Source organism: Pleurodeles waltl, chromosome 1_1 (genome assembly GCF_031143425.1).
Source record: "Pleurodeles waltl isolate 20211129_DDA chromosome 1_1, aPleWal1.hap1.20221129, whole genome shotgun sequence".
NCBI lineage: Eukaryota > Metazoa > Chordata > Amphibia > Caudata > Salamandridae > Pleurodeles > Pleurodeles waltl.
In genome coordinates, this window is record NC_090436.1 from 566,870,794 (window position 1) to 566,897,983 (window position 27,190).

The 27,190-nt window shown below is 48.7% G+C and overlaps 1 protein-coding gene across 1 annotated transcript in view; it reads left to right on the top strand.

The window, feature by feature from the left end:
* The window catches only part of PPIP5K2 (diphosphoinositol pentakisphosphate kinase 2), a 1,112,711-nt gene that overhangs the window by 447,903 nt on the left and 637,618 nt on the right, over positions 1–27,190 (top strand). Inside the window, exon 19 of the mRNA XM_069226183.1 lies at positions 20,895–21,118. Coding sequence (XP_069082284.1) covers positions 20,895–21,118 — 224 coding nt within the window. The remainder of the gene's footprint in view (positions 1–20,894; positions 21,119–27,190) is intronic.

Consider the following 27,190-nt stretch of genomic DNA (forward strand, 5'->3'; position numbering starts at 1 on the left):
ACAACCCTGTCCAACTGAGTCTGCACCTGTTCTGTTTCTCCCTGTATCATCATATCATGAGTATAATGAGACAGCTGCACCCCTGGAATGACAGGTACTTCATCCAGGTGTTCTGCCACCAGGGGGCTTGCTTTCCACACAAACCCATGATGGTGTAGTGCTGACCTCTGAACTTTTTCGGATGTCCCTATATGAAAGAGACCTCCTCACCAGTGTCCACCGTTACCCGAACATTTAGAACATTTTTATTTTCCCAGTGAATTTCCGAATCAACATGGGATCTAATTTTTTTGCGAGCCCATCCCTTATACCAGAGTTTTGCCTACTTCCTAATCTGATTTAAACCTGTCAACTTTTGCCCAAGTCAAATCTTGATATATGGTCTCATATCTACGAGGAGATTCGTTTCCTTCCCTGTTTTCCTCTGACAATCATTCAGTATTCAAATCTTCCTCCGCCTTCCCCTTTGGAGAAACATTTTTCTCCCTCTTTTCCTTCCTCCTGCATCTGGGACTTGCCCTGATTCACAAGTTTGTTATCCTACTTACTCACCTTTCTGTCCAGCCCTTACTTGTGATACATCTCTCACAGACTCTTGGTATCTATCCTATCTATCTGTTCTTTGTTGACACCATTCTTCAGTAATGCCATAAGCATATCTCTCCTAGATACTATTATCTGAATGTCCCTCTGACCTCGAGGCTCTCTCAGGTTTCATAAATTCTCACAGTTTAGGGATAGACTCCAGTACCTCCTTTAAAGGATTACATGTCTGATTGATTAATAGGGTCATTATCACATATTTGTAGGCTGGGGGAGTGAAGCAAGTTATTTTGTTTTGCACTGACACAGTCAGCGGCCCACCCAACAGTATCACCCAGAAAAATGGCAGTATTCAATCCGCTTCTTTAATTCTCTGCATTGCATGTGTTAAGGTATACCAGGGCTTCTCATTTTGTGGCCAGTCGGACTCTGTAGGATACATCTGATTGCAACCTGTGACATCTAGCTGCACAGTAGGATCATTATACAAAACTTTGTGGCGTCTCCTACATCCAGCATCACTCCAGATGCTCCTGTGTCAATCGCATCATCCATGTAAGCAATGCTTCCCCAGATCTCTGCCGGAATCTGTCAATAATATCAATGATTACCTGTGCGTATAATCCTCTAGAGAGTCCATGGCTCACCCCCCCCCCATGAAGGTACTGTGGTCCATGTTGTAACTTTCGTCTGTGTATGGGCTGGGCATGAATCACTTTCTGTTTGTCTACCTCGCCCTGACCACCACTGTTTTGAAAACACTCTTCACCAGAGTTAGAAAAGTCAGAGGAATCATAAATATTAGCATCCCAGTCATCCGGATTCCATCCTCTACTGGCACTTTTTGCAAATAATGTAATACCTTTTCTGGTTCAGCATCTAAACTACATGCGTCCTAATTCTGTCACCCCAGCACCACAGTTCCACTCATTTGCAAGTGCATCATAAGGTGGTTTTTCCCACCCCGGAATTTCAGTTGGCATCTGGGCAATTGCCTTTGATTTTGGGCCAAACATTTTAACTTTTTTATCTTTTTTTTCGAATCCTTCAACGGACGCCGAGTTGTGTTGCTCTTGCTTAAACTAAGAGGAAACAGTGTCGAAGAATGCAGCAGTCTTAATCTGAGTAATTAATTTATTAAGGCACTTCCCAGATATCAAATAAAAGCACATGAATATATAAAAATAACCATTGAACTCAAGTGAAGTAAAATGTGTAGAAACAGAAATATTCACAGCATTTAAACAGTTGAAGGCAAAAATGTGCAATATATCGGCATTGAATATATGTATAAGCTTTATAAGTAAGAATTAAAATGTGTCACCACAGGGGTTAAATCCATCGTCCTTGCCAGCACCAAGCCGGGGAACCCTCAACAGCTGAGACGGGAAACTGTCCCCAAATGGGATTTTCCTGGGCAGTGCATCCACTCTGTAGGCGGGTTCCTACCTCAGCGCCAAGTTTTCTTGTCTTTTATACCTTAAACTAACTCAAGAGGAAGATTCTAGTAACCCCTTTCCTTCTATTATGGAATACAAACACTGGCTGTACTTGGTCTGTGTCAAAAATACTCAAAAGAACTGGTCAGGCCCCAATGCGCATTCTTGAGACACAGCTGTACATTTCCCTGATGGAAACATTCTCAGGCAGCTATACTTATCTCATCTGCACCCCCGTAATATGTTCTAGCACAGTATGACCCTGCAGTGGTGAGAAGAGCTAAAACATGTTCAGTATGAAACCAAGCTTTGTGTGGAAAAACCCTGCGTTGACGCACCTGAAGCTAACCACAAAATGGAGTTAATGGTCAAGAGGGAGTTGGTGGTCAAATACACATAGCATTACAGGGGACCAGCAAGGTCCAGGTGACCCTACATTGGCAGGTACATGAGGACCAGCCCTCAGCAAGCAGGAGAGCCAGCAGGAATCGTTGGAGCCCCCAGCAGGACCCTCTGACAGCAGGCACAGGGAGTCACAGGGAGGCCTCAGCAGCATAGCAAAGAGGGATGCCTGTGGCTTCTTGGAGCTAGGAGGTCTTCGGTCTGAGGAGCCAACAAGCCAAGGCAATGACAAGCAGATGCGGTGCACATGGGTCCCAGCCAAACAGCTCCAGCGAGGGACCACAAATTTCACAGTTGCAAGGAAGGTAGGTCAGACCACTGGAGTGTCACAGAACCACTGCCTGTGTTGCATAGCCTTGGAGAGTCCGTGGGACAGAAGGATCCACAAACCAATTGTCATTGAACTGCCTGCGGATGCAGGGGAGTCATTCCTTCATTCCAAGGGAGATTCCTTCTTGCTCCCTTACTTGTAGGCAGAGTCCCAGTGACTCTGGAGGACGCACGGCCACAGGGTTGCAGGAGTCTTTGCAGAACTTAGAAACAAAGTTGCAGTAGGAGCCCTCCTACAAGTTAGTCTTGCTCTTGGTTCCAGCAAAGAACAGCAGTAGTTCTGGTTTCCAGGTTGCAGAAGTGTCTTGCAGAGGAGACTTGCAGACAGTTCCTGAAGTCATGTAGACAAATCTAGGGTCCCACCCTCAGGGGAGCCCTTAAGTAACCCAGGAAGGGGGTTGGAAACTATCTGCAGTGACCCACCTATCGGGGGATGGGTCAGGGACGTCACCCAGCTGGACTAACCAGTGAGATGCTCCAAGGGGCCTCTGCAATCTTATTTCCAAAATGGCAGAATCAAGTGGCCACGTGGCAGAGCTCTGTGCACTTCCCTAGGGGAGGAACTGGACAGGGGGGTGGTCACTCCCTTGTCCTTTGTGTGGTTTCACACCGGAGCGGGAATAGGGGGGTTCCTACACTGTTGCAAATCGGTTTATGCAAGGAAGGCACCAAATATGCCCTTCAAAGCAGACTGGTGGCCCTGAGAGGCACTTCACCTCAGTCCAGAGACACCTATTCCTAAAGAAGAGGTGGTTAAACCTCTGTTCTGTAGGAATATCCTTTGTTCTGCCTTCTCCTGCCCGAGTTAGGCTCAGCAGCAGGAGGGCAGGAAAGTGTATTGGGTCGGCAGCAACACAGGCTGTCATGCAGACCCTACAAGAGTGTACAGGCAGACATGGGGGATCCCCTATGAACGCCCAGAGTACATTGTATTATGCAACTAGCACTGGAATTCGTGTAGTTGCATTATTCCAAAATGTTTGATATCTAACATGTCTATATTCTGTGAAGCCGTTATGTAGTTTGACCACTCGTGTTGACCATTGTCCACTACATACCTTAAAATGGTTTCCCCGCACTTACAAAGCCCAGGGAATAGAGTCTTGGTTTTGTAGGGGCACCTCTGCTCATGCAGGGGTACCCTCACAATTAGAACCATGCACCCTGCCCTTGGGCGAAAGGGCCCACCTTAGGGGCGACTTACAGGGTCAGAGTGCAGTGACCATGAAATATGGTAAACCTGGTTTAGTGACCTGTAGCGCAAGGGTGCATGCACCGTTTCTCACAGGCTGCAATGGCATGCCTGTAGTCACAGATTGCATGGGCCCTCATGGGTGGCACAATACATGCTGCATCCCGTGGGGGAACCCTGGTGTACTAATGCCCAGGTACCTAAGTACCATATACTGGAGACTTACATGGGTGCCCAAGTACGCCAATTGTGAGGTGTAAAGGTTACCGTACAACCACCCCTATGAGAGCTCTGGTTATCTAGAGCCACCTACACTATCGCTAAGGGTTGCCTGGACTCAGTACAGGGTGCCTCATCTATAGGTGTACACCATATACTGAGCCAGCCTCCTACAGAGAACACTGACACTGGGGTCCTGGTTAGCTGGCTCCCAGTGTGCTACAGCGTAAACACACTGACCCTAGGCAAAACGTGTGGGTAACTGTGCCAGAAAGATGTTACTTTCCTACACATAGCATCAGGGGGACTACTCCAACCACGTCCGTATTTTGGAGGAGACCACAAAAGACCTGCAGTGGTGGTTGACAGACTTCCCGCCAGTCCGTCCATCCAGAGATAACAGTGATAATGATGTGCTGCTTCTGGTTTGGGTCAACCACTTTGGAGACATGAAGATCCAGGGCATCTGGTCTCTGACAGGGTCCCAGCTCCATATTATTATGGAGCTGCTTGCCATCCACTGGGCTTTGAAGTCTTTTCTGCCATACATCATAGGCTAATGCAGTTGCTCATTGACAACATCACTGCCATGTGGTATTGCAACAAACAGGGTCAATGTGGTTATGGATCCTGTGCCAGGAGGCAGAACCCCCTTGGACAATTCTGGAAGGTCAGGGGATTTTCCTGGTGGTACATTGCATGTCAATATCTCTAAATGCCAGGGATGATGAACTCCAGTTGATGCCTGGTGAATCATGAGTTGCAGTTACATCCAAAAGTGGCACAAAGTCTCTTCCTCCTCAAACAAGGAGAACCTTGTCTTGATCTTTTTGCCACCGCTGACCGTGCATGATGTCAGCACTTCTACATAGTGGCCTTCCCTCTCCCTCTGAGATGCGTTCCACCTAGAGTGGAAGCTTAAAATCCTGTACGCCTTTCCACCAATACCTATCCTAAGTCCTGAATGAGATTAGAGATGACCACGCCCAAGAAATTGTGGTGGCACCTGATTGAGCATGGAGAGTGTTGTATCCAGAACTTCCTGGCATGAGCATCCATCCCCTGATTAGGCTGCCACCGCAGGAGGATCTTTGTCGCAGCAAGAGGGCAAAGTCATGTACCTAGTCTACATAAACTTCGCCTCCATGCTTGGCGATTAAGCGGCGACCACTGACTGCATTTGACCTCCCTTCTGAAGTTGTAGATGTCATCTTGGTAGCCAGGCGTACCTTGACAAAATGTGTATATGTCTGCTGCTGGTTGCTTTTTGTGTTGTTACTAGCCCAGCATGGACTTAGGTTGGTCACAGTTACAGGGTACTTGTTGGATCTTTCGGCCTTTTTCAGGTTGTCAGATCAGCCCACTTTTTTTGAGTAACCCATTCTGATATATTTCTTGAAAGGTTTGTGTCATTTGTTTTTACCCTCTCCCTTTATCATGCTCCAGGGTGATATTAACTTGGTTCTCACCTTTCTAATATGTACGCCATAACATCAGCAGGGTAGGTGACTAAGCTGCATGTGCTCTGTCAGATCTGCCTTATTCTACTTTCTTCCTGAACAAGCTGGTTCTGAGAACTCAAACTTCCTTTCTTCCAAAAGTTGTGACTTCTTTTCACACTGGGTAAAACATGGTCCTACTGGTGTTCTTCGCTCACCCTTTTAAGGACAAGGAGAGACTGCATCAGCTGAATCCCAAAAGGTCTTTTAGCTTTTACATTGATCCAGTGCTGAATTTGTGAAAAGAAATATGTGCCAGGACCCTTGTAAGGAGACAACTGCAGCTTACACCACCCATTGCCCTGCCAGCACTTCCAGTGTCAGTATCAACTCCACTACCATCACACACCTATAATTGTGACATTTCTGACTATTCTAGGACCTTAAAGCTAGTTACAAGAATGGTTTGAGTGGCAGGTATTAGTCATTTTACTGTATATTTAATTAAAACAAACGGTTGTTGTGCTCATCTCTAAATTAAACAAACCACCCCACCATGTATCAGCCTGTCATAAGTGCTGATGTTCACTTTTAAGTGCTGGTGCCCAGCACCTGAAACCACTGGCTCAAATTAAGCAGTGCATTGATAGTACCAGGGAACATCATGTGACCTAACAGCAGTTTGTAATATTCACAGGAATTAAGAAAGGCAAAGCAGTTCAGAAAAGGACTACCCTCCCAGTGGATCATGATCTGCATCAAAAGCTGGTTGCTACACACTGGCTAAAAAGCAACCCCCAGAAGATTTCTTGGTTCATTCCACCTGAGCCCAGGCTGCTCCCACTGTATTGGCAAGTTGAATGACTGTACTGGACATGTCAGGTAACATTGTGGACATCAGTCCATATTTTCATGAAGCCCTTCTGTTTGCGCAGTCAGTTCTGTTAGCATGGGCATTATCTGCTCAGTCCTGCCAGACCTTTTGGTTTTACCCAGTTCACAAACCCACCACCTGCAAGGTCCTGCATTGGTGTCTGTGCAGAAGGTTATGGCTTTGCAGATATTGATCTATCAGAAGAGCAAGTTACCTACCTTTGGTAACCCTCATTCTGGTCGATACTCTGTCTAACTGTAGATTCCTTACCGACCCTCCTTCCCGTTATCTTAAATGGATACTTTTTAACTTGAAAGAGACCCAAGTATAAAGATCGTTACACTGGTAAAAGCCAATTTGCTGTTGGACTGCATCTGCATTCCTATGGAGGTATCTGTATGAATTTTAGCATACCAAAAACTTGGCAAAATAGAGTAGACCACTGCGAGTTTTTATTATAAATTCTTCTTTTGGCACCATAATCTGATAGAGACTTCTGGTTGCAGATTCCGTACCTCAGAATTTTCCCTGAGCCGTCAGAATGGTTCCGGAGATTTTTTCTTCGAGCAATGGGGTTCGGACGAGGAGCCTTCAGGTTCTGCGTCGGCGGCTTCACCTCTGGCCACAGAGGTCCACTTCGGATCTGCTTGCGGATCTGCACCAACGCTGATCGTACCACTGAAACCTTTCTCGGCGCTGGTTCGATTGTCAACGCTCCTGACGTCGGTAGTGCCCACCATCGACGACTACCCGATCCTTATCCCTGATGAGTCGGATCGGCATCGGCCACCGCTGCCTCTGTCTTCAATGGGGCCTACTCAAGTCAGGTCGTATTTGGAACGTTTTCCTTATGGGTACGAATTTGGGGAAGGATTGGAGGGCTCTCTGGACCGTTATGAATACCAGGATGACCCATCTTTGGACTGGGAACAGGAATTGGGCGAGGCCAGTGGACTGGACACTTCTTCAGATGCTGGCATGCTGTCTCCTCCTACCGTGGCTACGGCGGAGGGAGCGACTTATGCTGTGGTGGTCAGTAGGGTGGCTGAGGTCCTTGGCCTTGAGCTACCTACTGTAGAAGTCAGGTCCAATCTCCTGACGGAGGTGCTTCAGCCAGGGGATTCCACATCTGAGCCCCTTTTGCCATTCAGTGAAGCCCTCGCCGATGTCCTTTTGGGTACTTGGCCCAAATCCAACACAAGGGCTCCTGTAAACAGGACTATTGCAAGCCGCCATCTGCCCACCCCAAACAACCCTAAATTCCTGCCCCAACACCCCACGCCTGATAGTCTTTGTCGTCCACGCTTCCTCTTCTTCGGACGCATTCCCTTTCGCACCCTTGGATAGGGAATCAAAAAGGCTGGAATAATTTGGGAAGAAGATGTTTTCTTCCTCCAGTCTCACGCTGCAGTCCGTGAACACCGCATGCCTTTTGGGCCGGAATACCCATTCTCTGTGGGCACAAGTTCTGCCGCAGATAACAGAGGAGGCCCGTGCTATTGTCTCCCAAGCTGTCAACAAAGGGAGAGATCGGCTATGATGTGGGCTGGACACGAGCAACTCTCTGGGCAGATCGGTTGCTACGACGATGGCCTTGAGTCACCACGCTTGGTTGCGTAGTTCTGGTTCTTCTGGGGATTTCCAACAGTCTGTCATGGACATGCCCTTTGATGACTCCCGTCTCTTTGGAGACAAGGTGGACTCGGCCTTGGAGAGATTCAAGAACTCCTGGGCTACGGATCAGTCCCTTGGCCTTTCCACTGCCCCTCGCCCCCAACAGGCTTTCTTTCGTGGCCACGGAAGGGGCTCTCTGTCACGTCCTCCGCCCAGCCACCATGCCACCCATGCTGTTCAGCCACTGTGTGGCCGGGGATGCGAAATCCCACGTGGACGTGGGACGGAGAACCAGTGATCTGCCTAGTCTACCCATGCCCCCGCTGCAGCCTCCAAACCCTCCTAGTCCGTCACCTCACTCCAGTCTAGTTGGCGGCAGGATTTGCCATCACCTGCCCCACTGGGAATCCATCACTACGGACAGGTGGGGTTTGCAGATAGTTTGAAAGGGCTATTCCCTCCCTTTCGAATCTGCCCCACCAGCCTTGCCTCCATCAACCAACTTCTGGAGGATCATCTGGCACTTCTCTACCAGGAAGTCGCGGCTCTCTTGGCCAAGGGAGCCTTAGAGAAGGTCCCTGTGCCAGAAGTTAGGTCGAGGTTGTTATTCCCACTACTTTCTGGTGCCAAAAAGGGACAAGGGGTTATGTCCTATCCTATTCCTTTGGGACCTCAGCTACTTTCCCAAGGAGGAGAAATTCATAATGCTCACCCTGGCTCAGGTCCTATCTGCCTTAGACCTAGGAGACTGGATGGTAGCATTGGATTTCCACATACCCATCCTGCCTGGCCAAAGACGTTACCTATGATTCGGTGTAGGTCACAAGCACTATCAGTTTACCGTGCTCCTCTTTGGCCTTACCAGTGCCCCTCGGGTGTTCACAAAAGTGATGGCGGTGATTGCAGCTGATCTGCGCAGATTATGGGTCTCAGTCTTTCCCTTCCTCGACGACTGGCTGTTGAAGGTGGACTCACCGCAGAAAGTCGTCTGCCTCCTTCAGACTACGGCGAGCCTCCTGCACACGCTGGGGTTCACTATCAACGTCCCTCTCAGTCACTCCCTTGCATTGGAGCTGTTCTGGACACAGTGCCGTTTCGGGCTTATCTTCCTGAAAAGCGAGTCCAAGATATTCAGGCTACGAATCCGATCTTTCAGTCTCTGTCTTGGGTTTCGGTGAGACTGACTGTGAGGCTGCTGGGCCTCATGGCCTCCTGCATCCTGCTAGTAACACATGCTAGATGGCATATGCTGGCTTTGTAAGGGGACTTGAAGTTCCAGTGGGCGCAGTGAGAGGAGAAATCTCTCCGACATGGTCCATATCTCAGAGGGGACTGCGAAGGACCTGCAGTGGTGGCTGTCGAATCCGCACTGGGTCCATGGCAGATCCCTCTCCCTTCCCCAGCCAGATTTATCTATAGTGACAGATGTGTCGCTTCTGGTTTGGTGCGCCCACGTTTTGAGAGGCCTCTGGTCTCTGATACTCTGGGCCAATCTTCTGGAGCTCCGGGCGATCAGGCTTGCATTGAAAGCATTTCTTCCTTCCCTCAAAGGGAAAGTAGTGCAGGTGTTCACAGACAAAACTACTGCCATGTGATACTGCACCAAACAGGGCGGAGTGGGGTCCTGGATCCTTTGTCAGGAGGCACTACGCCTCTGGACATGGCTGGCACATCAGGGCATTATCCTGGTGGTTCAACATCTGTCGAGTTCTCTCAACACCAGAGCGGACAAACTCAGCCGTCGATGCACAACCGATCACGAATGGCTTCTCCATCTGGAGGTGACGCAAGGTCTCTTTCAGCAGTGGGGAGAGCCTTTGTTAGATCTGTTCACCTCTGCAGAGAACGTGCAATGTCAGCTGTTTTGCGCATTGGAGTTTCCAAGGCGGCACTCGCTCAGAGATGCTTTTTGTCTTGAGTGGAACTCCAGCCTCCTTTCCGCCTGTACCACTTCTGCCCAGAGTTCTCAAGATCATCAGGAACGACCGGGCCCAAGTCATCTCGGTGGCTCCGGACTGGGCATGGAGAGTTTGGTATCCAGAGCTATTGAGCATGGCCACCGATCCTCCACTCAGACTGCCTCTTCGGGCGTATCTTCTGTCACAGCAACAGGGGACTGTCCAATCTCCGTCTTCATGCGTGGAGATTGAGCGGCGGCAGTTGACGACTTTTCATGTTCCACCCACAGTCTGCGATGTTATCTTGGCAGTTAGGTGTCCCTCCACCAAAACGGTATATGCCTGTCGTTGGCATAAATTTGTGGAATGGTGTACCAACAAATCTGTGGATTCACTCTCGGCCCCTCTATCTGAGGTTATTTTGTTCATTCTTTCTTTGGCCCAGCATGGCTCTGCTTCGGGCACCCTTAAAAGGTATTTATGTGCCTTTCTTAGGCTACCTGATCAGCCCTCACTCTTTAAATCTCCTATTGTCAATAGATTCCTTAAAGGTCTCACCCATTTATTTTATCCCACTCCATTTACCATGCCTCAATGGTACCTCAATCTTGTCTGTACTTACTTAATGTGTATTCTATTTGAGCCGATGCACAATTGCCCTTTACGGCTCCTCACTTTCAACACTGTCTTTCTTGTTGCCATCACTTCTGCTCCAAGAGTGAGTGAGCTTCAGGCCCTTTCTTCCAAGCCTGCATTCTTGTCTGTGCTCCCTCACAAAGTGGTGTTGCGCACTAAGGCTTCCTTCCTTCCCAAGGTTGTTTCGCCTTTTCATGTAGGCCAGTCAATCATCTTGCCTACTTTTTACGCACCCACACATCCTTCCCAAGAGGAGGAGAGACTCCATCGTCTAGACTCAAAAAGAGCATTGGTGTTCTATCTAAATCGTACTAAAGATTTCCAGGTGGACGATCAACTCTTTGTCGGGTATGTGGGTGCGAAGAAAGGGAAGGCGGTGCAAAAACGTACCATCTCCCGATGGGTACTTCTTTGCATCAAGGTGTGCTACACTTTGGCCAAGATGCAACCCCCTGAGGGCTTGCGTGTTTATTCCGCCAGAGCAACTGCTGCTTCAAATGTATTAGCACGCGGAGTTCCTGTCCTAGATATCTGAGAGGCAGCTACGTGGGCATCCCTGCACACATTTCCTAAACTTTACTGCCTGGACAGTCAGGTCCATCGGGACGGCTATTTTGGTAGTTCGGCCGTGCAGGACTTTGTAGTATGATTTTTGTTCGTAGCCCACCTCTGAGCTTTGTTTGGGTATCTATTCTAAGGTAAGGAATCTGCAACTAGAAGTCTCTATCAGATGTACAAGTTACTTTGGTAACGAAATATCGGGTAGAGACATATTCTAGTTGCAGAATCCTTACCGACCCACTCATCCTCCCCACTTGCAAACTGATTTCTAGGGACAGGGATTCCCCCTTCAGGTCCTAAGCTCTGGCGCACCAATCTCAGTGTTCTTAGTGGCTCTGCGCTTTGAAGTGGAAAGTCGTTAAAAGAAACTGACGTCACTTGGCTGATGTCATCACAGCGACTACCATGCCAACGACGCCTGCGGAGTTGACCAACGCCACCTACCGATGCACAAGGGTACTACTCAAAGAAAAAAAATCACCAGATCCATTCTGACGCCTGGGGGAAAAATTCTAAGGTAAGGAATCCGCATCTAGAATATGGCTCTACCAGATATTTCGTTACCTAAGATAAGTAACTTGTACGTTATTAGGAATCCAAAAAATTTCTTTTTAACTCAGCGTGTCACTGAATCATAGCTACACAGGCACTATGCAGTATTGATTGATATCCCAGCAAGGACATCACAACATGTTTTGAAATTGATTCACCTGATACCTTTCAGGCATCATACAAGTTGTTCAGATCGAATCCTCGAGATTTTATCCCCGGTCTCATGTTAAGTTGTATAGTGTTTTCTTCACGCTTTCATATCTTCCATGTTGTTTAACTTATGCTTGAAGCTGCTGGGATGACTCCTTAACCAACAAAACATTGCCCTCCATCAGTATGCTGACCAAACACTATAATTAATGGGTCTGTATCCTTAAACGCATATCCTGCCTGAACCCCGTTCAAATATTGACATCTAAAATTTATCTTGGACTGATACCAACAAAGGACAGCTATATCCTCATAAACTGGGTTACCTTAAGTCTCTAATACAAGAGTGGCTCAACAATATGAAGTTACCAAACTCCCCCCTGCCTTTCATACTCTGCCAAATCTTTGGGCTTCTTCATTGATTCCAATATATCTTTCAAAAACCACATCAAGAAAAAGATTTAGGCAGCTTGTCCGCAGCTTTCATTACACAACGACCAATATTCTGCTTTCGGACCTCCCATTGTTGTTGTGTCATCAAAACTCACTCTTTCATGCAGCAGTCGGATTAATCACCAAAGAATGTTCAGGTACATCTTTCTCACCTTAAAGAATGATAATGGTATCACTTGAAGTGCTGGAATATAGTTAAAAATCTATTTCTTGATCTACCTAAAAACGATTACCTTGCTTCTAAGCTCAAAGCATGTGGGTGCTTGCGCACAAGAAACGTGTCCCTTGTGCAGAAAGAACGTGCCTTTGTCAGATGGCAAATGGTTGGTCTGGGAACCCCTGGGTGTCCGCGCAACATCCTGGGAGAGGGGTCAGTTACTGCTTAGAAAATTAAATAATATTAACAGATTAATAAAGTGTGTAGGACATGGCCCCTTTTGGCCCCAGCACCAGTGTTCTTCACCTAAAACTGTACCATTGTTCCCACAATTGTCACATCCCTGGCACACAGTTAAGTCCGTGTAAAAGGTACCAGTGGTACCAAGGGCTCTGTAACCTGGAAGGGTCCCTAAGGGCTATGGTATGTATTATGCCACCCTAAGGGAGCCCTCAACAAACACATGCACACTACCATTTCAGATTGTGTGTGTTGGTGTAGAGAAAAGGGTAAAGTCGACATGGCTTCCCTCCCTGGGTGCCCTGCCTACACAACACTGCCTCTGGCAGAGGTATGTCAACCCTCTAGCAGGCCTTAAAGCCCTAAGACAGAGTGCATTATGCAATGTGCCCCTACAGTGTCCAAGTCCAATGTTAGACATTGTAAGTGCAGTGAAGCCATATTGAGTACATGGGCTGGGAGTTTGTCACTACAAACTCCACAGCTCCATGATGGCTTTGCTGAATGCTCAGAAGTTTGATATCAAACTTCTCAGTTCAGTAAACCCATACTGATGCCAGTGTTGGCTTTATTGTAGAAACCACATAGAGGGCATCTTAGAGATACCCCCTGTATTTTACCCAACCCACTAGTGTAGGGCTCACTTGTCTGTGCTGGCCTGCCACTAGCAGACAAGTTTCTGACCCCATGGGTTGAGGGCCTTTGTGCTCTCTGAGGACAGAAACAAAGCCTGCTCTTGGTGTAGGTGCTTCACACCTCCCCCTGCATATACTGTAACACTTGGCAGTGAGCCTAAAAAGCTCAGGCCTCTTGTTACGGGTCCCCAGGGCACTCCAACTAGTGGAGATGGCCCCCCCACCCTGACAAAGCCCAACATTTGGCAGCAGGTTAGGAAAAACAAGGAGGAGTGACCACTTCAGCTAGGACCCACCCATAAGGTGTCCAGAGCTGAAGCTGAAGTGACCCCCACCTTGCAAAATCCTCCATCTTGGTTTGGAGGACAGGGACCAGTAAGGTTAGGTCTGTGTCCCTCTCCCCAAAGGGAGTGGACAATGGGAAGGATGTAGTCACCCTCAGGGACAGTAGCCATTGTCTACTGCCCTTTGACCCCTACAACACCCCTAAATCCAGTATTTAAGGGCCTCCCTGAACCCATCTCACCAGATTCCTGACAACCTCAAGAAGACAACAAGAAGAAAGAAGAAGGACTGCTTAGCTGACACCCAGCAGAGAAGACTGAAGACACCAACTGATTTAGCCCCAGCCCTACAGGTCTGTCTTCAGCTTCTGAAGCCCTGCTACAAAAAGGCGATGCATCCTGCAGGACCAGTGGTCTCTTAAAAGCCTCAAGAGGACTGCCTGCGCACCAGAGGACCAAGATCGCCCATGGAAAAGCGGCCCTGTCCAGAAAGAAACTCCAGAAAAGAACTCCACAACTGTCCCGGATGCATGAGTTCTTCCCACTCAGCACCTGATGCACACGGCCCATGTCCAAGTGGCCCACCAGTCCAAAATAGGTCCCCAGGCGATTCTAACCTAGTGTCCACTCTGGGTTTACTCCTCCTGGCCAACACGACGATGCCTGCACCTTAGTCCGGAGGGACACCCCCTCTCCCCCTGACCCCAAGAGAACCGGACGAAGATTCCCAATACCTATAGGTAGCCCTGCTGCTGCAGCCCCCTGGCCTTGGGGAATCTGACCACCGGTCCAGCAACGTTCAACAGTTGGCCCTCCTCCTTGTCCAGCCTCTGGTTTTCCAGAGCCGACCCCCTGACCCAGCCTGCAGCATCTTTGTAACCCCCAGCGTCACCCTATTGAAAATAATTGGGAGCACAACACTGTGGTTGCACCATGCTCCTGGCTACCCCAGCACCGCTGAAGGTGTGTGTTTGGTGCTGACCTGTGGCCCCTGGTGCTCACATAAAACCCCCAGATCTGCCCCTCTGAAGACATGGGCACTTACCTGCAAGCAGGCCTGATTCCGACTACCCCAACCTCCATAGGAGCGCATTTTAAGTCTTGTATCATCTTTGATCTCTGCACCCGGCCAGCCCTGTGTTGCTGGTGGTGGATGTTTGGGGTTAACATGAACCCCAACCTGTGGACATCCTAACTCCCTGAGACTGGAACTATAAGTCGTGTACGTACTTCAGAACCATACTAACTTTTCTTCCCCCCCTAAAACTGTGGCTGAAAATTCCACTGTCAACTTTTAAAACACCATTATTGCTAGTTATTTGTAAACCGTTTAACTTGCCAAATTGAAACAAAGTGGTGTTCATACCATATGTATGATACTTGCAAATGTACTTAACGGCAAACTGAATCTTGTGGTTCTAGAAATAAAGTAACAAAGTATATTTTTGCTATATAAAAACCATTGGCCTGGATTTAGTCATTGAGTATGTGCTTCTTTTATTGCCTGTGTGTGTACAACAAATGCTTTGCTCTACCCTCTGATAAGCCTAACTGCTCAACCACACTACCACAAAAGAGAGCATTAGTATTATCTTCTTTAGCCTCTGTTAAGCCTCTGGGGAACCCCTGGACTCTGTGCACACTATAGTTAAAAAATAAAAATTGTTGTAGTTTATTGGCCTGCATTTTACATAAAATCTATGTAGGAGGCTGTAGGAAAATGCCCCTGCTAGCATGGTCCCCCCCTCCCCCCATACGTTTTGCCTAGTGTTGATGCCAGCTTTGATTGGAAATATGCTGGGACCCTGATAACGAGGCCCCAGCACCAGTGTTCTATCCCTAAAACTGTACCTTTGGCCCTGGCATACAGTTAAGTCCCTTGTAGAAGATACCCCTGGTACCAAGGGCCCTGTGGCCAGGGAAGGTCCCTAAGGGGTGTAGCATGTATTATGCCACCCTCCGGGACCCCTCACTCAGTACATGCACACTGCTTTGCAGCTTGTGTGTGCTAGTGGGGAGAAAAGACAAATTCGACAAGGCATTCCCCTCAGAGTGCCATTCCCACAAACCACTGCCTGTGGCATAGGTAAGTCACCCCTCTAGCAGGTCTTACAGCCCTAAGGCAGGGTGCACTATATATCACAGGTGAGGGCATAGCTGCATGGGCACTATGCCCCTACAGTGTCTAAATCAATTCTTAGACATTGTAAGTGCAGGGTAGCCATACTGAGTATATGGTCAGGGAGTTGGTCATTACGAACTCCACAGCCCCATAATGGCTACACTGAATACTGGAAAGTTTGTTATCAAACTTCTCAGCACAATAAACCCACACTGATGCCAGTGTGGGATTTACTGAAAAATCCAAACAGAGGGCATCTTTGAGATGTCCCCTGTATGTTAGCCCAACTGCTAGTGCAAGGCTGACTGGTCTGTGCCAGCCTGCCTCTTCCAGACAAGTTTCTGACCACATGCGGTGAGTGCTTTTAAGCTATATGTGGTAGGAAACAAAGCCTGTCCTGGGTGGAGGTGCTTCACACCCCCCTCAGAATCTGTAACACCTGGCAGTGAGCCTCTAAGGCTGAAGCCCGGTGTTACAAGCCCCAGGGCACTCCAGCTAGTGGAGATGCCCGCCCCCCCCCCGGATGAGCCCCCACTTTTGCCGTCAAGCCCAGAGGGATAATGAGAAAATCAAAGAGGAGTCACCCTTCAGCCAGGTCCACCCCTAAGGTGACTAGAGCTGAAGTGACCCCCTCCTTGATAAATCCTCCATCTTGCTTTGGAGGATTAGGACCAATAGGGATAGAGGTGTGCCCCCCTCCCCAGAAGGAGGGGCACAAGGAGGGTGTAGCCACCCTTGGGGATAGTAGCCATTGCCTACTGCCCTCTGACCCTAACACATCCCTAAATTTAGTATTATGGGGCAACCCTGAACCCAGCTCTTCAGATTTCTGACGACCTCAAGAAAAAAGGACTGCTGAGCTGAAAACCCCGCAGAGAAGAGAAGAAGACGCCAATTGACTCGCCCCCAGCCCTACCGGCCCATCTCCTGCTTCGAAAAGCTGCAAGAAAAGAAGCAACGTGTTCTACAGGACCAACGACCCGTGAAAAGCCTCCAGGGGACTGCCTGCATCACCGAGGATCAAGAAACTCCCGTGGACAGCGGACCTGCCCAAAGAAAAGACCAAGAAACCAAATTTAAAGGGACTCTCACCTCACGCCAGAAGCGTGAGTCCAACTACTCTGCACCCGATGCCCCAGGTCCGTGTCCATACAAACCAACTATCCAGAGACGACCCCTAGGTGACTCTGACGACGTGTCCACCCTGGGCTGACCTCTCTGCACCCCCACAACGACGCCTGCAGAGGAAATCCTGCGGACCCCCTTGACCGCGACTGCCCGGGATGACGATACCCTACGCCTGGAGAAGCACTGCACCTGCAGCCCCCAGGCCCATGAGAAACCGACCACTGGTGCAGCAACGACCAGCAGGTGGGCTTCACCCTTACCCAGTCTGTGGCTTGCCCGAGAGGCCCCCCCTGTGCCCAGCCTGCAGCGCCTAAGTGACCCCGGGGTCCCTCAATAGAGTTCTATTGAGAACCCGATGCCCTGTTTGCACATTGCACCCGGCCAACCCTGTGCTGCTAAGGGTGTGGTCTTTGTGCCTACTTGGGGCCCCTCCAGTATTCCACCAAACCCCGCTGGTCTGCCCTCTGACAATTTGGGTACTTACCTGCATGCAGACTGGAACCGGAGCACCCCCTGTCTCCATAGGAGCCCACGTTATCTTGGCTCCTGATTGACCTTTGCACCTCACTGGCCCTGTGTTGCTGGTGCTGGGTGTTTTGGGTTGCCTTGAACCCCCATTGGTGGGTTACCTATGCTCTGGAGACTGGAACCGTAAGTGTGGTACTTACCTCTGAAACTATACTGTACTTACCTCCACCAGGGACTGTTGAAAATTGCACTGTGTCCACTTTTAAAATAGCTTTTTGCCTTTTTAATGAAAACTGTGTACAATATTGATTTGATTCAAAGTCCTAACTATTACAATGCAAAGTACCTTTCATTTAATGTACTTCCCTGCTAAATGAATCCTGTGGTTCTAAAAATAAATTAAGACAATAATATTTTTCTATATAAAAACATATTGGCCTGGAGTTAAGTTATTGAGTGTGTGTTTTCACTTATTGCTTGTGTGTACAACAAATGCTTAACACTACCCTCTGATAAGCCTAACTGCTCGACCACACTACCATAAATAGAGCATTAGTCTTATCTATTATTGCCTCTGTCAAGCCTCTTGGGCAACCCCTGGACTCTGTGCACACTATATCTCATTTTGATATAGTATATACAGAGCCAGCTTCCTACACACGATATAAGAACTGAGATGATTACTAGACCACACAGACTGCAGACGTAAGTGCAAGTGGAGAGGATGAATCCTTGGTAGTCTGAAAACTCTAACTTAAAAATAAAAGTCCAGGTCACTTTATGGTAGGATTATGTGAAAATGCGCGTAACTTTTTTTTCCTAGGGGCTCAAAACTATTTGTCGTGGAGGGGTGGAGAGGTCGGCCCAGGGTGGGCACTTGGTCGCCGTCGCCTCGGGGTCCTCTCTGGTCAGTTTGGCCAGCTGGACTCGGGCCGTGGGCATCAGGTGCAGAGTGGTTAGGACTCATGCTTTTGGAGTGAGATGGAAGTCCTTTAGAAGAGGTTTCTTCTTTTCTTCTTTTGACAGGGCCGTTGTCCATGGGAGTTCTTGATCCTCTGTGATGCAGGCAGTCCTCTGGAGGTTTTTCAGAGGTCGCTGGACTAGCCGGACGCGTTGCCTTTCTTCTGCAGGTTCTTTGAAGCAGGAGACAGACCGGTAGGGCTGGGGCCAAGTCAATTGTTTTCTCCCTTCCTTCTCTGCCGGGGTTTCAGCTAAGCAGTCCTTCTTGTGAGGTCGTCAGGAATCTGACTAGCTTGGTTCCGGGAGCCCTTAAATACTAAATTTAGTGGCATTTTTAGGGGTTAGAGGGCAGTTACTGTCTCTGAGGGTGGCTGCACCCTTCCTGTGCCCACTCCCTTTGGGGAGGAGGACTCATTCCTAACCCTATTGGTCCCTGTCCTCCAAACCAAGATGGGGGATTCTGCAAGGAGGGGGGGGGTCACTTGAGTTTGGGACGCCTTAGGGGTGGTCCCGGCTGATGTGGTTGACTCCTTGTTTTTCCTAATTATCCCTCTGGACTTGCTGCAAAAAGTGGGGCTTTGTCCGGGGGCTGGGCATCTCAACTAGCTGGAGTGCCCTGGGGCATCATAACACGAAGCCTGAGCTTTTGAGGCTTACCACTAGGTGTTATAGATCCTGCGGGAGGAGGTATGAAGCACCTCCAACTAGTACAGGCTTTGTTTCTGGCCCCAGGGAGCACAAAGGCTCTCACCCCATGGGGTCAGAAACTTGTTTTTCAGTGGCAGGCTGCACAGACCAGTCAGTCCTGCACTGAAGGACTGGGCAAAATACAGGGGGCCTCTGTGGCAATTTTTAATATATCCAACCCTGGCATCAGTGTGGGTTTATTATTCTGAGAAGTTTGATACCAAACTTCCCAGTATTCAGTGTAGCCATTATGGAACTGTGGAGTTCGTTTTGACAAACTCCCAGACCATATACTTAATATGGCCACACTGTACTTAGAATGTCTAAGAATAGACTTAGACAGTGTAGGGGCATATTGCTCATGCAGCTATGCCCTCACCTGTGGTAAAGTGCACCCTGCCTTAGGGCTTTAAGGCCTGCTAGAGGGGTGACTTACCTATGCCACAGGCAGTATTGTTTTGTGTGCATGGCACCCTGAGGGAGATGCCATGTTGACTTTGCCTTTTTCTCCCCACCAACACATACTATCTGCAATGGCAGTGTGCATGTGTTAAGTGAAGGGTCCCTTAGGGTGGCACAACTCATGCTGCAGCCCTTAGGGACCTTCCCTGGTCATAGGGCCCTTGGTACCACTGGTACCTTTTACAAGGGACTTATCTTTGTGCCAGGGGTGTGCCAATTGTGGAAACAATGGTACATTTTTAGTGAAAGAACACTGGTGCCGTGGGGCCTGGTTAGCAGAGTCCCAGCACATACTCAGTCAAGTCAGCATCAATATCAGGCAAAATGTGGAGGGAGGGTAACTGCAACAAGGGCCATTTTCCTACAGTGTGTCACAAATGGACTCCATATATCCATTTGTGACCTACTGTCAAGACTGGCTGCCAATAGTAAATGGATGATCAGTTTACTAATCACTGAGGAGAGTTCATACCAGACCCCTGCTCACAATTTAACAGTTCGTATGTTAAATGCAGTGTTTACAAATGATATAACTAGTACTCCGGTTGCAACTCCACAATTCTACACATAAAAGTATGAACAGTGGAGACTGTGATCAGTGTTAATTCCATTTTCATGAGCAAGTCTACCCTATGTAATTGCCAACATAAAAGAAACTAAATAAACCAAGTATGCTAAGTAAGTCCATTTGAAATCATATTCTTTGCCCTGGAGAAACCTGTTTAGGTGAAACATGTGCTGCCTTGCTGTTGTTGAAACTAGTGTGTTTTTTATCATAGAAATTTAATATGTGAATATATCACTTGCAGTAGTTCTCAATAAATATAAGGTTTGTAACCTTTGTGGTCCTTTCACTATTTAGCATCAGTCCAACATCCCCTTAGAGGACACAGGATTGAGCTCCCAGTTTACGCAGCCAGTGCGTTCCCACCACATCTCATTAGCAGGAATAGTTACTCTTTTGTAGTGAGAAGTAAGCTACTGCCACAAGCACACTACTTTAAGGCAACATGGACAGTCTGTAGCAAATTATTTTTGTGTGTGTGTGTGTGTGTGTGTGCACAAGTGTGTGCACAAAATTCCTTAGCGTGCTGCTTAAGCAGCCCCATTTCTTCTGGGTCATTACTGGGTCTTCTTATGGACATGCACCAGAAGCATTGAGAATAAGGGTTACGTAATGGATGTTATAATTAACATCTCACTTACTGTGCTCAAGTGTATGCTGTGCAGTAGCAGGAAGCACTTTCAGCCATTTTGGACTCCAGGCACATGCAAATATGCTTTCCACAAATGCACTTTTCTCCCTCTGGTAACTTAATAAACCAGGTAGAGTTTCAGTGAGACTGAAATTATGACATTAGTGGGCTGTAGGGGTGACAGTTATTTGATACGATCTTACGACCTAAACCCTGAATATTTCTAACGCATTGTGCATGTTTTTCATTTTAGATATTCAGCTTTACCATAGCGAAACTCTTGAGTTAATGCTGCGCAGATGGGCCAAACTGGAAAAGGACTTTAAAACAAAAAATGGTCGATATGACATTAGCAAAATTCCAGACATCTATGACTGCATAAAATATGATGTTCAGCATAATGGATCTTTGAAGTTGGAAAACACAATGGAATTATACAGACTTTCTAAGGCATTAGCTGATATTGTCATACCACAGGTAAATATGTTAATGTACATGTTTGACTCTGTAATTTTCTTTTGTTTCACACTGTCTGATAGAGACTTCTATTTGCAGATTCCTTAAGTTTGAATTCGCCCAGGTGTCACACTGTATCCAGAAGATTGGCGTGAGCAGTACCCCTGCGTCCTCTTAGGTGGCGTTGATTGGGTCCGTCGTCGATGTCGTCCGCTCCGAATATGACGTTGCGGATCCTATATAGGTACCACCCGGAGGGTTGACATCAGTTCTTTTCTTTCCACCCCAGCAAGCGCTGATCTGAAGAGAGCTACTCCTCTGTCACTTCTTGACTGGCTTTTTTGGCCTTTTCGTCGAGAATTTTTTAAGTTTTCTACTCTTGTGCGTTGAGGATGTCCTCTAGAAAGACTGGCTTCAAGCTATGTGGATCCTGTCATTGGTTGATTGCTGTCCATGAGAGATCCGCGCCTCGTGCTTCTTTTGTGCATGGAGTGCGACATGACCCAAAGTTGTGCTCTGAGTGTCGGCCATGCATCCAAAGTCTTTGAGGGAGTGGTCCCTGAAGCTGATGGTGGCCCGACTCCATGCAAGTCGAGATCTCTGTCAAGAGAATGGCCCATTGTTGTTGTCCCACTCTTAAGTCCTCGAGACGATCAAGTAAGTTGAGGCATTGGAAGAAGTCCAAGAAGTCAAAGCATTCTTCGACTTATCCTTGTCCATCCGCCGACGAGACGAGGGAGCGTCGACACTCTAGGCTTTGTTCTGCAGAGCCTGGACCGACTCCACCCCTTCCTGAGTTGCCAGGATCCAGAGTGACCACTGCCCACCTCAGAGAGTTTTACAAGGCAGCGTGCCTCATTTTAGTGCACCCTCTCTGAGTTTCCGGGATCCAGAGTGACCACTGCCCACCTCAGAGAGTTTTACAAGGCAACGTGCCTCATTTTAGTGCAACCTGACACACTGGAGCGCCTTTTGGGACCGCAGAGTCAGAAGGGGTCCCTTTGTGTTCTGCGCCAGTGACTTTGGCCTCAGAGCCGAGGGGAACCCAGGGATCCGGTCCCAGATCCGTTGGTCGTACCACCCCGACCTTACCCAACGCCAGTCCAGACGCCCATGGGCATCACCATCCCAATAGTGATCTCTGACACAGAGCCAGATGGGCGTCATACAAGGCTGACTCAGACAGGAGCCTTGCCTCCTAGATCGGATCCTGAGCCCTTTTATTATTGGTTAGGCCTCGGGATGAATGGGAGAGGTCACTGGATCTTTTAGAATACCATATTCATGAAGGAATGGACTGGTGTAAAGACCTGGTTGGGTCCATCGGACTGGAGTCTTCTCCAGATACTGCCATACTTTCTCCACCTACCATGGCTACAGAGGAGGGAAGCGTCTTATGCTAAAGTAGTGAGAAGAGTGGCTGAGATCCTTGAACTTCAACTGCCTTTGGTGGCTGTTAAGACTAATCTCTTGATATAGGTGCTACAACTGGGAGCTTTCACCTCAAAACCTCTGCTCTCATTTAATGTGGCCTTTACGGATGTCCTACTGGTTACCTGGTCCAAACTCAGCACAGGGCTCCTCTGAACAGGACAATTGCCTGCCTCCATCACCCTGCACCAGGGGACCAAGTTTTTTTACCCAACATCCTACCCCTGAGAGCTCGGTGGTCCAAGTCTCTACCTCTCAAAGTATATTCCATCTGGATAGGGACTACAAAATGTTGGACTCACTTGGGAAGAAAATGCTTTCTTCCGCCAGCCATGCAGTGTGGTCTGTGAACACGGCATGCCTTTTGTGCTGTTATTCCTACATGCTGCTGGACAGGGTTGCTTATGTGCTGCCACAGGTCCTGGAGGAGGCCTGTGCTGTCCTCTTTCCCCCCAACCCCCACATTCACACCCCCACAACAGCCTCGAAACCTTCTTAGTCCGACTCTCCCTCACCATGGACCAGTTGGTGAGAGGATTTGTCATCACCTGCTCCGCTGACAATCCATCTCGTCAGACAGGTTGGTTTTACAGATAGTCCGAAGGGTCTACACCCTCCCCTTCGAGGATACCCCTCCATCCACACCACCATCCTATGATTGGATTAATGAGGATCACTTGCCCTTCTCTTGGGTAAGGAAGAGATAGAGATGGTTCTCGTTCAAGAAGTAGGTCATGGTTGCTATTTCCTCTACGTTCTAGTCCCCAAAAAGGACAAGGGCCTCTAACCCTATCCAGACCACTGGTCCCTCAATCTCTTCCTCAAGAAGAAGTTCAAGATGCTCACTTTGGCTCAGGTCCTATTTACCATACACACAGGAGACTGGATGACAGTGCTGGACTTGCAGGGTGCTTATTTTCATATCCCCATTGTAGGAAGCTGGCTCTGTATATACTATATCAAAATGAGATATAGTGTGCACAGATTCCAGGGGTTCCCCTAGAGGCTTTACAGAGTCAATAACAGATAATACTAATGCTCTATTTGTGGTACTGTGGTCGAGCAGTTAGGCTTGTCAGAGGGTAGTTTTAAGCATTTGTTGTACACACTCAAGCAATAAATGAGAACACACACTCAATGACTTAACTCCAGGCCAATAAGTTTTTATATAGAAAAATATTATTTTCTTAATTTATTTTAGAACCACAAGATTCAAATTGCAGGTAGGTACATTAAATGTAATGTACTTTGCATAGGTATAGATAAGACTTTGAACCAAAACAGTAATGTACATAGTTTTTCATAAAATGGCAATAAGCTATTTTAAAAGTGGACACTGCAAAATTCAACAGTTTCTAGGGGAGGTAAGTACAGTTTGGTTAATACAGTAAGTAAAGCACTTGCAAGTTCAGTCTCCGGGGCATAGGTAGCCCACTGTTGGGGGTTCAAGTTAATCTCAAACACCGAGCACCAGCAACACCAGGCCAGTCAGGTGCAGAGGTCAAAGAGGAACACAAATAACATGGGCACCTATGGAGACAGGGGGTGGTCCGGTGCCGGTCTGCTGGCAGGTAAGTACCCGTGTCCTCAGGGAGCAGACCAGGGGGGTTTAGTAGAGCTCTGAGGGGGTCCCAAGTAGGCACACAAAACACACCCTCAGTGGCACGGGGCGGCTGGGTGCAGTGGGGAAAACAGGGCGTCTGGTTTCCTATAGATTTCAGTGGAGGGACCCGGGGGGAGAGTCACTCAGACATTGCAGGCAGGCCACAGGGGGGGCTTCTTGGGCCAGCCACCGACCTGGGCAAGGGGGAGGGCTGCATGCTGGTCAGTGCTGCACCGGTGGTTGGGTCTTCACAGACCGGGGCTGTGGGTGCAGTGCTTCTTCCAGGCATCAGATTTCTTCATCCCGGGCAGTCGCAGTCAGTGGGGTCCTCCGGATTCCCTCTGCAGGTGACGTTGTGGGGATGCAGAGAGGTTAGCCCAGAGTGGACACGTCGTCTGAGTCGCCAGGGGATCCTCTTTGGGTCGTCAGTTTCTCTGGACACGGGCCAGGGGCGTCGGGTGCAGAGTGGTGGGGACTCGTGCTTCTGGAGTGAGGTGAGAGTCCCTTTAAAGATGGTTTCTTCTTTCTTTGTTGGACAGGTCCTCTGTCCATGGGAGTTCTTGATCCTTTGTAGTCGCAGGGCAGTCCTCTGAGTCGGCAGAGGTCGCCGGGCCCGCAGGATACATTGCTCGTGCAGGTTCTTTGAAGTTGGAGACAGGGCTGGGGCCAAAGCAGTTGTCGTTTTCCTTCTTCTCTGTGGGGCTTTTCAGCTAGGCACTCCTTCTTCTTGGTAGGTCATCAGGAATCTAATTTCTTGTGTTCAGGGTCGCCCTTAAATACTTAATTAAGGGGTGTGTTAGGGCTGGAAGCCATTAGCCAATGGCTACTATCCCTGAGGGTGGCTACACCCTCCTTGTGCTCCCTCCCTTGAAAGTGTGCTGGGACCCTGCAAACCAGGCCACAGCACCAGTGTTCTTTCCCTAAACCTGTACCTTTTTTCCCACAGTTGGCACAGCCCTGGCACACAGAAAAGTCCCTTGTAAATGGTACCAAGGGCCCTGTGGCCAGGGAACGTCTCTAAGGGCTGCAGCATGTATTATTCCACCCTGGGGACCCCTCACTCAGCACATGCACACTGTCTCACAGCTTGTGTGTGCTGGTGGGGAGAAAAAGACAAAGTCGACATGGCACTCCCCTCAGAATGTCATGCCCACAACCCAATGCCTGTGGTATAGGTAAGTCACCCCTCAAGCAGGCCTTACAGCCCTAAGGCAGAGTGCACTATACCACAGGAGAGGGCATAGTTGCATGAGCACTATGCCCCTACAGGGTCTAAGCCAAACCTTAGACATTGTAAGTGCAGGGTAGCCATACTGAGTATATGGTCGGGGAGTATAGGAAAATGGCTCCCTGTTGCAGTTACCCCCCACTTTTTTGCCTGATATTGATGCTGACTTGACTGAGAAGTGTGCTGGGACCCTGCTAACCAGGCCCCAGCAACAGTGTTCTTCAAGTCAAAATGTACCATTGTTCCACAATTGGCACACCCCTGGCGCACAGATAAGTCCCTTGTAAAAGGTACCAGTGGTACCAAGGGCCCTGTGACCAGGGAAGGTCCCTAAGGGCTGCAGCATGTGTTGTGCCACCCTAAGGGACCCCTCACCTAGCTCAGGCACACTGCCATTGCAGATTGTATGTGTTGGTGGGGAGAAAAAGGCAAAGTCAACATGGCATCCCCCTCAGGATGCCATGCCTACAAAATACTGCCTGTTGCATAGGTAAGTCACCCCTCTAGCAGGCCTTACAGCCCTAAGGCAGGGTGCACTATACCACAGGTGAGGGCATAGCTGCATGAGCAATATGCCCCTACAGTGTCTAAGACCATTCTTAGACATTGTAAGTACAGTGTGGCCATATTAAGTATATGGTCTGGGAGTCTGTCAAAAACGAACTCCACAGCTCCATAATGGCTACACTGAATACTGGGAACTTTGGTATCAAACATCTCAGAATAATAAACCCACACTGATGCCAGTGTTGGACTTATTACAAAATGCACACAGAGGGCATCTTAGAAGATGCCCCCTGTAATTTACCCAACCCTTCAGTGCAGGACTGACTGGTCAGTGCCAGCCTGCCACTGAGATGGGTTTCTGCCACCCCTGGGGTGAGAGGTTTTGTGCTCTCTGAGGACAGAAACAAAGCCTGTCCTGGGTGGATGTGCTTCTCACCCCCCCCCCCAGCTAGTGGAGATGCCCGGCCCTCTGGACATAGCCCCCACTTTTGGCCGCAAGTCCAGAGGAGATAATGAGAAAAACAAGGAGGAGTCACCCAAAAGTCAGGACAGCCCCTAAGGTGCCCTGAGCTGAGGTAACCCCTGCCTTTAGAAATCCTCCATCTTGGTTATTGGGGACTCCCCCAATAGGATTAAGGATGTGTCCCCTCCCCTCAGGGAGGGGGCACAAAGAGGGTGTAGCCACCCTCCAGGACAGTAGCCATTGGCTACTGCCGGCCTGACCTAAACACACCCCTAAATTCAGTATTTAGGGGCACCCCAGAACCCAGGAAATCAGATTCTTGCAACCTACACAAAGAAGGACTGCTAACCTGAAAGCCCTGCAGAGACGACGGAGATGACAACTGATTTGGTCACAGCCCGACCGGCCTGTCTCCAGAGCCAAAGAACCTGTACAACGACGCATCCGACATGGACCAGTGACCTCTGAAGCCTGAGAGGACTGCCCTAAACCTGAAAACCCAATGCCTGCTAAGCACACTGCTCCCGGCCACCCCTGTGCCACTGAGGGTGTGTTTTGTGTGCCTACTTGTGTCCCCCTCAGTGTTCTCCAAAACCCCCCTGGTGTGCCCTCCAAAGACTGGAACCGGAGCACCTCTGTTCTCCATAGGCGCCTATGTGTTTTAGGCCCTCCTTTGACCTCTGCACCTGATCGGCCGTGTGTTGCTGGTGTGGTGACTTTGGGGTTGCCTTGAACGGTGGGCTGCCTATGCCCAGGAAACTGAACTTGTAAGTGCTTTACTTACCCCAGAAACTTAACCTTACTCACCTCCCCCAGGAACTCTTGATTTTTGCACTGTGTCCACTTTCAAAATATCTTATT